The 10,764-nt window shown below is 44.2% G+C and overlaps 2 protein-coding genes across 2 annotated transcripts in view; one reads left to right on the plus strand and one right to left on the minus strand.

The window, feature by feature from the left end:
• Window positions 1-4,023, plus strand: part of LOC109477602 — an 11,838-nt gene extending 7,815 nt beyond the window's left edge. The window contains exons 14-21 of the mRNA XM_019778948.1: window positions 1-89; window positions 489-596; window positions 862-1,025; window positions 1,514-1,622; window positions 2,149-2,270; window positions 2,715-2,878; window positions 3,423-3,553; window positions 3,765-4,023. The exon at window positions 1-89 is cut by the window's left edge and continues 273 nt beyond it. Coding sequence (XP_019634507.1) covers window positions 1-89; window positions 489-596; window positions 862-1,025; window positions 1,514-1,622; window positions 2,149-2,270; window positions 2,715-2,878; window positions 3,423-3,550 — 884 coding nt within the window. The 3' untranslated portion in view covers window positions 3,551-3,553; window positions 3,765-4,023. The remainder of the gene's footprint in view (window positions 90-488; window positions 597-861; window positions 1,026-1,513; window positions 1,623-2,148; window positions 2,271-2,714; window positions 2,879-3,422; window positions 3,554-3,764) is intronic.
• Window positions 4,024-4,552: 529 nt separating this feature from the next.
• Window positions 4,553-10,764, minus strand: part of LOC109477594 (insulin-like peptide) — an 11,666-nt gene continuing 5,454 nt past the window's right edge. The window contains exons 2-3 of the mRNA XM_019778935.1: window positions 9,667-9,814; window positions 4,553-6,056 (exon numbers count right to left, since the gene is read on the minus strand). Coding sequence (XP_019634494.1) covers window positions 5,866-6,056; window positions 9,667-9,808 — 333 coding nt within the window. The 5' untranslated portion in view covers window positions 9,809-9,814 and the 3' untranslated portion in view covers window positions 4,553-5,865. The remainder of the gene's footprint in view (window positions 6,057-9,666; window positions 9,815-10,764) is intronic.

Below are 10,764 nucleotides of genomic sequence, written 5' to 3' on the forward strand. Positions count from 1 at the left end.
CCTCCCCCACCCCGCCCCCACCAAGTGTAGGAGTCTCATGCTCGGACAGCACTCTGGAGATCGACCTGGCGGCTTCTTCCTTCCCAACGGTATGTAGTCAAAATTTATAAAAGTTCTGTAGTTCTGTATCTCTCTATCTCTTACTCCAAAAAACAAATGTTCAAATGCCATCCAAACTTGTAAAATTGTTCCTGGCTTTAAAACTGTTGTATTCCGTTTTTGAGTGAGGTTTTGTACCTCCCCATAAGCCAACAAAGTTTGCTTAAACGTCAACAAGCCTCATACAATCAACACCGCCCACAACGTTTTAAAAGCCGCTTCGTTTGGTCACTGTACTTTTAAATGCGATTCCTTTCACATTGTTAAGCTTCAAAATTGTTCTACTGCCTCAATTCTTCACCCGTTCTCTTCATCCGTTCTCGTTATTGTATCATGAACTGGTCTAATATCCTATTATTCACCAATATTCATCCTCTTCTCGTCCCCAGGTTCGCACCTCCAACCTGCGCCTTGTGGACCCGGCCTGCCGTGCCACCAGTAACGGGACACACATGATCATGAAGTCCCCTCTTAACGCATGCGGAACCACCTCATACGTGAGTCAAGCTTTACAAACAACTTAAAACAAAACTCCTGAACAAAAAATTATCCTGAGCAATTGTTTTCACAAGTAGCTTCTTCCCCAATGTGTACAGGCCTAAGCCTGACTTCGTCATGCATTACAGGACGACAAACATTAACATTGCCTTGATAAGAAACTCATTTTTCTTCAGTAAAAATGAGGTCTATAAAATGACTAATCTTTTGATGTCTTGTTATCTTACAATGTCTTTTTTCTTTCAATTTTTTCAATTTTTTTAGGAAACACCGGACTTCATCGTCTACGACAACGTGGTGACGGACGAGTCTCTCGCGAGAGCGGGCGAGATTATCCGAGACTGCGGGTTCGAGATGAGGATCCAGTGCCAGATCCCGCGCAGACTCAGTGTGTCCGGAGACTTCGACCCCGTTCAGGTTCCGGAAATGTAAGATTCCAACTTCCAGGAAAACACGTTGCCATGACAACGTAATTTCAAGGAAAAGCACGTTTGCCATGACAATTTAATTTCCAGGAAAAACATGTTGCCAAAACATGTTGCCATGACAAACGTAATTTCCAGGAAAAACACGTTGCTGTGACAATGTATTTCCAGGAAAAACACGTTGCCATGACAACGTGATCCCCTGTTGCCACAAAACTAGTATATTTTTCCTGAAATGCTTCTTACAAGGATAAGGGTCTAGGTTGTAGCGTCTTTTGGGCATTTTTGAAGGAGTATATGGCCCTCACCGAGGTTTACATTTACTTTGTCAATTTCTACGTACTACTCGAATCTTCTACTCGAATCTTCTAATTTCTATTACATAGCTTGTACCAATTTTCCATCTGATTTCAAGGTCAAATGAATGAATTCTTGTTGGGCCAACCTAGACATTTTAAAGATGACATTAATCTGTTAATGTTTTGTTTTAGGTACTCTGCCGTCGGTACTGGTGACATCAACGTGATCATGCACTTCTGTGTGGACAGCGTCTGCTCCCAATACAAGCCGTATCCCGTCACCTACCGGGTCTGCGAACAGGTAAGAGGCAAACGCGCCGCTCCTGGGGCGGCGCCAAAATGTTTTTAAAGCTGCTGTTTATTGTGAATGAAGCCATAGCCACTGTATATTGTGGATGAAACCAAAGCCACTGTTATTAAGTTGACATCTAACTAAACTAAAAAGATATGAGACAATGCACTTCAGTGCGGCACCACCATGTCTTGTACCCTTTTTCTATGTGAATGAATAATAAAAAAAGTTACTAATCTTGGGGCTTTCGAAGCGTTGGACTCCTTGGTACTTAACTGAACTATAATTTATGTTCTTGCTTAGCTTGCACAGAAAGGGATGGGATTTTTCTTACAAGGCACCTGTAAATACTGTACATAGCATCTGTCTAACGTAAAATCCTTGTCTAACTTGGTGTAAACTGCAAGCTTTGTTTCCAGTAGATGAGTATTCACTTAATTGTTGACCTTTACTTTTTTGTATAAACCTTACCAATTAGGTTCATTGTAATTCTGTGACCCAACTTCTCATGACCTTGACCCCTTGCCCTTGCCAGGTTTACGTCGAAGTCCAGCTGTTGGCCTCTGACCCCGACCTCAGCATCCTGGTCCTGACGGGTGAAGCCACAACATCCATGGCGCGAACTGGCGGGCCTCTATATGACATAATCAACAATGGGTGAGTATCAATATCAAATGATCCACCATCTTTACCCCCGTATATGTCGATGAATGTTAAGACATCAAGGTATAAATGAGATACTAGTAGTACAAAGTTACTCAAGCAACTGTATTAGTGGATGCTACTTTAAACGTCTGATTTTACTTTGCTTTAGTCACTCCCCAGTCTTTTTTGGCGCATCTTAACCCCACCCCTCCCCCCACACTTCCCACCCCTCCCCCCACACTTCCATACGTAAGATGTAGATGCTTATGCAAGAAAATGACGGCGAACCTTAATTTAAGGTAATTATTAATCTTGGAGGTTAGATAGGTGAGTTCGCTAAGGAACGGAAATTTTTTCCAATATATTAGGTGGTTTTATCGCCCCTAGCTGTGAGGTGCATTGGTTTGTGGCTACACAATCTTTTTTAACCGATACTATTTTGAATCCCCTCTGTAGCTGCGGAGTTGACCCGACCTACGTCGCGTACCCCGCCCCGAACCACGCCGTCATCCGGTTCGGCTTCCAGGCGTTCAAGTTCGCCACGGACTACCCCAAGGTCTACCTGCACGCCGACGTCCTCATCTGCAAGTCTTCCGCTATCGGCAACCGCTGCTCGCAAGGTCAGGCTACGTCTTAAGACATTTATCTAGTTTAACTTTCTTGAACCTCTAAGTGTTCACGCACTGACGTTCTCATCTGCAAATCTTCTGCTGTCGGCAACCACTAATTGCAAGGTCGACGTCAGGCTCCGTCTTCAAGGCGTTCGGTACTTTCTGTTTGCGTGTTTGCAGTTGTACTAAGGTTATGCCTACCTGCCTAAGTGCGCAGGCCAGGTACTGGCCCCTTGCTCCCCTATAACTAAGGTTATAGGCCTTGTCTTAAAGCGGCTTTCATGATTGTTCTTATCGGTTTTCATGTTGGATCTCTCGCCGTAACATTAATGTTTGTAAAGCATCTATCCACAAATTAGCTCCTTTCGGAAGCCTCCTCGCGTTAAACTTCGTATTATGAATCTAATGTTCTTTACAGCAATGTTTTGTTATAGCTCCGGACCCACCTTTGTCAATTTTCCCTTTTCATAGCATTGGTTTTTCTGATATAACCACACTTAAATGTCTCAACTGTACTTTTTCAATGGCTAACAATCTTCGTTTCCCCCTGCAGGTTGCGGTACTGCCGGTAGGCGGCGCCGTGACACTTCTGTGACGCCAGGCGTGGCCCTGTATCACGTGACTGCTCCAGCTCCCATGATCCTGTTCGACGACGTGGACGAGACCCTCGTTCCGCAATAGCAGGTAAAATTTTCGAATTTTATAAAAAAAATTTCTATAAATATTTTACTTCTAGATGTTTTATATTTTACTTCTAGATGTTTTAACAATATATCTAAGAAAATGTTCCCAAGATACATTACTCAAATTTCTGATTATAGTAAATTTTTTTTTTGGTTTGTCGTCCTGTGACCTTGTATAGATTTCTCGTGACCTTGTAAATCATGTTTTTCAGATGATGGGAGAAGTTCGACTGTTCGGCGGAGTCACGTGACCACTATACCCAACCTTCCTACGAGAATTCCGCGCAACACGATTTGATGACGTAACCGCATGAATTGATGACGTAACTAACGAACAGTCGAACGCTTGTAAATATGTAAATTACAATGCCCTACCTGAAATGTCTTCTATGAAATGAAATCTTCTCAATGAGAAGAATTAATGTGAAGATCTACGCGAAATTGAATAAATTATGCCACAACGCGTTAAAACTACTGTCTGCTGTGTACTTACTTACAGATCTTAGTTTACTGTTAGTATACTGTGAACAAGGTTTTAAGTGTGAATGAATGCGTGCATGAGCGAATGACTCCATCGTGTGTGTATGATTTCCCGGTATTGAGATTGAATGAATGCTTGTATCCATTAATTCAACCTTAATTCATCGGTACTTATTGCAGTTTTTACTTCCCATTCCTTAGCTGTATTAAGACATAACTCTTACCGTCAAATTGGTTCATTTTTCATCATTCCCTGATGACAATAATTTCCTCTAAGTCCATCTGTTTAAATTTAAACACCACACACACACAATGCAAAATATAATAAATCTTACCCTCAAATCAACCTCACCCGATCAACTGCAAGCAAGCTAACAATACTAACAATACTAAGTTAAAAATATAAACCTTGTATTACCTTTGGCACACAAAAGTAGCCATTTGACATATCTTAGCTGCTTATGGGTCTATTGCAACCGGGAGAAATTTAGTAACTTAATAATTAAAGTACGTGAGACAGTTGTAGTTTCCTATTTTATTTAGCCAGCATTTTGCCCTCAGTGTGTAGTAATTAAAACATTGCAGCATTTTTCCGTGACTAACACAATAAACTAATACTGTTAATATGCAAAATCATTCAAAAGCTGGTACAGATTACAATTCTTAAGTCTTTTCCACATTTGAAATACTAGTAACAAGAGTGGTAGGTACAGATATACAGTAGTATGAGATCTAAACGTTTTAGAATGGCGGCATTCGTTCTGATGTATTCTTGCATTTGGCTCTACGAATCTTTCCTATTGGACGATTCCAGTCGCGTGACTGTGACGTAATCCTGCGTCCGCCATGTTGGAAACATTCTAATGTTCGAAAGTTACGTAACGTTACATGTGAAGGTGAAGGGATATCAATATATCATTGAATATGGGTGAATACATGCATTATTGTTCCACAATAAGCAGTGCATATACATACATTTCCAAGCACAAATTGTGTCACTTTGTAAAAGCACATACAGATATGTTTTATGGTTAACAATTTTCGAAGGTTTGAAAAATTAGGGGGGGATGAAATTTTGTCAAGAAATAAAGCTATATGGTTGCCAATGTGATTTTAGGAAAAATTCCTTTTTCTTACTTTACGGTGCTCTGCATTGCATATCTACTAGGTGGCAATAGAAGAATCTAGAGGACTAAAGGGGGGGGGGGTCGACATAGATATTATTAGTGTAATAAGCCGTTTCACGTTTTGAATTGCGCATGCTTGGGGTCAAAATCAAACAGTGATTGGAAGGTATAGATCATTTTTGTATATTTCAAAGCAGCCCGGACGAAATGTCCTAAAGTTTTGTAAGTCTGTAATAATACTATTTGGAAGTTCATCTGTGTTGGTATAGAAGTCATTATGAAACAAGTTCAAACTGTAATTCCCAAAACAAGAAATCGAACTTAACCAAATTTTCCACTGTGCAACTCCAGTCGATGTCAAGGAATGAGCAATCCGCCGCTTCTGTGACGTCACGTTACGCAGATGAAGCACGTGGCTCAACAAAGACGGTGGACGCCACAGACTTTCTGCAACACGTGACCCACTGCTCATCAAGTCACGTGTGTCATCTGCTTAACGTGACGTCACAGAAGCGGAGGATCGCCCATTCCTTGATTAAGATTGGAGTTGTACAGTAAAAAAATGGGTACGTCCAATTTCTTGTGTTGGAAATTACAGTTTAAACTTGCTTCATCTTTAGAAAGTTGTTAAAGCCTCCTTTCGTGAACTTTTGGACCACCAAGGGCACCGTTTGACTCAAGGTCACGACGGAACTCCACGGCAAGGTCATACGACGAACTTGGGCATCGTCGTCTCCTCAGTCGGGAATTTCCGGGGCGTCTTCGGCGTCGTTCGGAATTGTCTCGGGTGTTTCCGTGGTTGTCTCGGGTGTTTCCGTGGGCTCGGGTTGCAGTAGCTCTCCAGGTACTCGTAATCACACACATTCAGGCAGCAGTCTTCAATGAGCTTGTGGTCATCTACAAGAGAGAATAGAGAGAAATAATGGTTTATTCAAAATAAAAACCTTCGCGCCCTGGAAACAGCCTGGCACCCAGGCTACACCAGCCCGAAGTCAGTGACTTGTTCTCGTGTGAAACATCAGAGGAAACGTTACCACTGGGGCGTACTGCCCTGGCCTCGACCTGGTCTGCAGTAGAAACCGCCGCATTCCTGCATGGTGCCTATATATACAATTGTACTTCATGACATGATGTACATGTATATATGTACACATATGGTCTGACTGTACTGTACTGTACACTACATGTATACGATTCCAGACGATTCCACAGTCTACAGTGCGTGAGAGAGAGAGAGAGAGAGAGAGAGAGAGAGACGGAGAGAGGGGGAGACGGAGGGAGAGAGGAGAGGGAGAGAGACAAAGAGAGAAGAGAGAGAGAAGAAAAGAAAGAGAGAGAGAGAGAGAGAGAGAGAGAGAGAGAGAGAGGACGGAGAGGGGGAGACGGAGGGAGAGAGGAGAGGGAGAGAGACAAAGAGAGAAAGAGAGAGAGAGAAAAAGAAAGAGAGAGAGAGAGAGAGAGAGAGAGAGAGAGAGAGAGGGGGAGACGGAGGGAGAGAGGAGAGGGAGAGAGACAAAGAGAGAAAGAGAGAGAGAGAAAAAGAAAGAGAGAGAGAGAGAGAGAGAGAGAGTGTGTGTTTATCTTATTTCCGTGCGTTTTCAACGTCTTTAATACGTGTAGCTGTTTTGTTAGTGGATACCAAGCTAGTTTCCGGGGCCATACACAGGCCAGTCCTCCCCAAGGAAATTTTACCAGATCCTCCATTTAGTTAAACCACGGGCCTTACACGCTGGCTAACGTGTGGTAGTTAAACTTTGTTTAGTCGCTAAATGAGTTGGTAGTGCGCCTTAAGCGCTGTTGGGCCCGGTATTTAGTTTACTGTTCAGTGTGACGTGCTTGCTTTCAAGCGTTTTAAGTCTACGTGCCAGGGTGCCCGTACGTACGGCTGATGTAATCACCACGGTGAAGTGTGGTTTGACGTAATAGTTGTTGACAGACCCTTCAGACTTCCGATTTCGACAGCATTTACATGATCCAACAGGGTGTATATATCAAATATCGTGTGTGTAACTATGTGTGGGATTTAGAATGGTAACTCAAGAAGCTTTGTATGGATTGTCATGAAACTTGGTAGGTGGGTAGGTCTTGGTGAGATCTCGAAATGATTAGGTTTTGGGCTCCCTAGCGGCTTGTTATGGTACTGCAGCAGAACTTCAGGTTTTGATATCTCGTGTCCTACACATGCTAGGGTCACGAATTTTGAAGGTTATTATTAAGCTCTTGTTATCGGAATGACGTGAAGTCTACGTGCCTGTGTGCCCGTACGTACGGCTGATGTAATGACCAGTGAAGTGTGGTTTGACGTAATTGTTGTTGACAGACTCTTCAGACTTCCGACTTCTACAGCAATTATATGATCCAGGGTGTGTATATCAAATTTTGCGTACAGGGACCTACGTGTTTGGGAGTACGTGTGCAAGTTTTGATTAGCCTAGAGATAGCATGCCAAGAGTTTGGAGCGGCAAACTGGTCTCTCCAGCAGACCAACTCCCCTGGCATGTTATCTGTCCATTTTGGCCGATTTTTACTCTTCCCAGCCGCCTCCCGAAGCCTGGTAGAGGCTAAGTTCTGATCGCGTTACCGAAGTATGTACTGTTAACAAACGCTTCAGACTTTCGTCTTCTTCAGACTTATATATGACTCTGAAATGACGCATGTTACACGGGTTACGTGGCCACTTGTACATATAGGCATGTTGAGTGTAAATGACAAGGCTTATAGACAAAAGCTGATAGACTAACTATTTGACGTTTTTAAAGCCTTTTGCGACCTAGGTGGAATGTGCGCAATGTTGTATTAACAAAATTTCAACCGGTAGGTCTTTGACTGTTAGATGAAGTATCTCTATAGTGTAGGCAAGACATCATGATGATCCATGATGGAATGACATAGACTGTGTAGGGTGGTTCTACGATACGAAACAAGCAACCGTTTTCCGTCAGTGACATCACATTGTTGCCTCACAGATATCAGTATGCTGTCGGAAAGGGTTACTTCAACTTTTTTTTAAATGACAAGAAAATTGGCTTTGGAATTCCAGTTTTACTTCCCTGAAATCGCGTTGAGTCCCTAAGAGGAGACTTGCTACTGTTAGTACTGTTTTACTGCTGTGACCACCTGAGTGTGTTTTCGTCAGCAGATCATGTGGATAAAAACATGTTGACGTCTCTGGAGGCCACTCGAGCGTTTCCTGTTATTCCGCGACGCAGCCAAAAGGGAGGCGATAGCCTCGGTCGCAGGCTACGCGGAGGGTGTTTTGATGTAGCCTCCTTTGCAGGATCCGGGGCGGGTGTGAATTTTGATACAGCGTTTTGAAGATTTTTTTAACGCGTTATTTTAATAGCCGCACGTGGGTGGAATGGAACCTTCTCCCGGTGGCTGGTTGTAGGATGGTCGGCTACTAAAATAACGCTTTAAAAACTCTTCAGAACGCTGTATCAAAATTCCCACCCAAAACGGAGCCTGCGCAGGAGGCTAGTTTGATGTAATATCTCCAAGCACAGCTTTAAACGGTCGGTTTTGTTTTTACATTCGCTAAGCAGACTATGTTTTGGTAGCGTTTGTATGTGTCTTGAAACTTGGTAGGCGGGTAGATCTTGATGAGATCTCGAAATTATTAGGTTTTGGGCTTCCTAGCGGCTTGGTATGGTACTGCAGCTGAACACCCCGTCCCCAACATTTTACTATAAGACACCGAGATAACATGTCCCATCAAGCCCTCCACGGAAAGGCCTGCGAGCGAGACTAGGGAAGAGTCACGTAGCACGCGGCGGCGGCCGCAGCTGGGGCTAATTTTCGCCGAGACTGGGCGGGCCAGTCGGCGGGTCCGGGCCCCGGCGCGTGCCGCCCGGGTTTGCGCGGCTCCCGTCACCCGACACGTGTACCACCTGCTCTAGCCTAGCCTGGGTACCAGACCCATAGCACACTGGACACAACTCACTGAGACACTTTGTGTCCAGGCTAGGCAAGGTATCCAGTAGCTTGGGTTCCAGACCCATAGCGCACTGGACACAAAGTATATCGGATACTGTGTGTCCAGTGTGCTATGGGTCTGGTACCCAGGCTAGGCTAGGTATCCAGTAGCCTGGGGGCCAAACCCATAGCATGCACACTGAGATACTTTGTGCACCCAGGCTAGGTAGCCAGTCTTATGGTGGTATAGTATAGGCATAGTAGTTTGGGTGTTCAGGCAGGCTGTGTCTTCGGGGCTCTAAGAGCTTCCCCCGCCCAGTGCAACAGACCGACCCGGTAGGAGTGTTTAATACGCTAATAGAGATGGTACGCCAGTGGAGTTAACTTGCCCCACCACATAGCTGGGCTAATCAATCTCCCATCGTGAAATACCCAGTGGGCCCAGTAGACTGACCCAGTGAGGCTTGTCACGTGGCTTCTTTGAAGTGTGACGTCAACACTGGGTCAGTCTACTGAGGAAGACCAGAGTGACTGGTCAAAAGCTCTAGGTGAGAGAACTTTTGTGTTGGATCAAAAGTTAAAACATGTTCCTTACTCAGCCTGGCCCTGTGCCCCCGGCGCCCGCACACAAAGCTCATCACGTCCTTCAGCGTGGACCCGCACAAGTACTCCCCATTGGCCAGCGTCAGGCCAATCAGCGACAGACACGTCATCAGCAGGACACGTGACGGACTCATAGTCGTCTGCAACACAGAAATGTAAGGATCAATCAATCAATTAATCAATATATCAATCAACCAGTCCGCCGACAAGGTGTGTAATTGACCAATTTTAGTGTCTTTGGGAATTATCGAAGTCACGCGTTCACATGGTCACGTGTCCAAGACATTTGGTCAGTCATCTTGAGGAGGGCCGTCGGTCAAAGGTCAGTGATTTCCGCACTAGGGCAGCACCTATCTCCTTTCCAGTAGCCCATAGGCCACACAGATAGTCCACTGGTAGTGGTGTGTGTGTATATTTTTCCCAGATGCTAAGCAGAGTACCATTTTTATGATCATCAGTATGTTTCTCATAATATTTATATACAAAGAAAGTTGATTAATACATTCTTTGATTCTTTACACTTTACACGAGCGTAAGTTCCGACCTTAAGAGCTCTTAGTTTTGTTTACAAGTGCAAGCATGGATGGGGGGAGCACTGGGAGATACAAGTAAAGGACTAGATAAGCCTTATCGTACATTTTGTACATGTGGCAAGGGCAGCGATTGTTACGAATATACCAATTCTAATACTGTCATGTGTGGACATGTGTGGAGACTCCCTGATCTCAGAACCACAAAAACAGCCCTAACATGGAAGCCAGAAGGCACACGCCCGAGAGGGCGGCCTAGAGTGACTTTGCGGAAAACACTACAAAATGATGGGGTAAAACTTGGACTTAACTCACTTAAGGATATGGCAGTAGTGGCGCAAGACCGAAACCTTTGGAGACAAAAAGTCAGACAAGGAGTCGACCTATGCAACAAGGTTGCGGGAGGATCTAAGGTCTAAGGTAAGGTAATACTGTCGATGATAAACTAATTCTAGTACTAGTGCTGGCTGTGGCTAGACACCTTGGCTTCTTCATCGTGAGTAGGAATGGTGGCTGTATCTCTCTCTCTCTCTCTCTCTCTCTCTCTCTCTCTCTCTCTC

The sequence above is a fragment of the Branchiostoma belcheri genome, unplaced genomic scaffold, assembly GCF_001625305.1.
Source record: "Branchiostoma belcheri isolate BF01 breed outbred unplaced genomic scaffold, Haploidv18h27 scaffold105, whole genome shotgun sequence".
In the NCBI taxonomy this organism is placed as follows: Eukaryota; Metazoa; Chordata; class Leptocardii; order Amphioxiformes; family Branchiostomatidae; genus Branchiostoma; species Branchiostoma belcheri.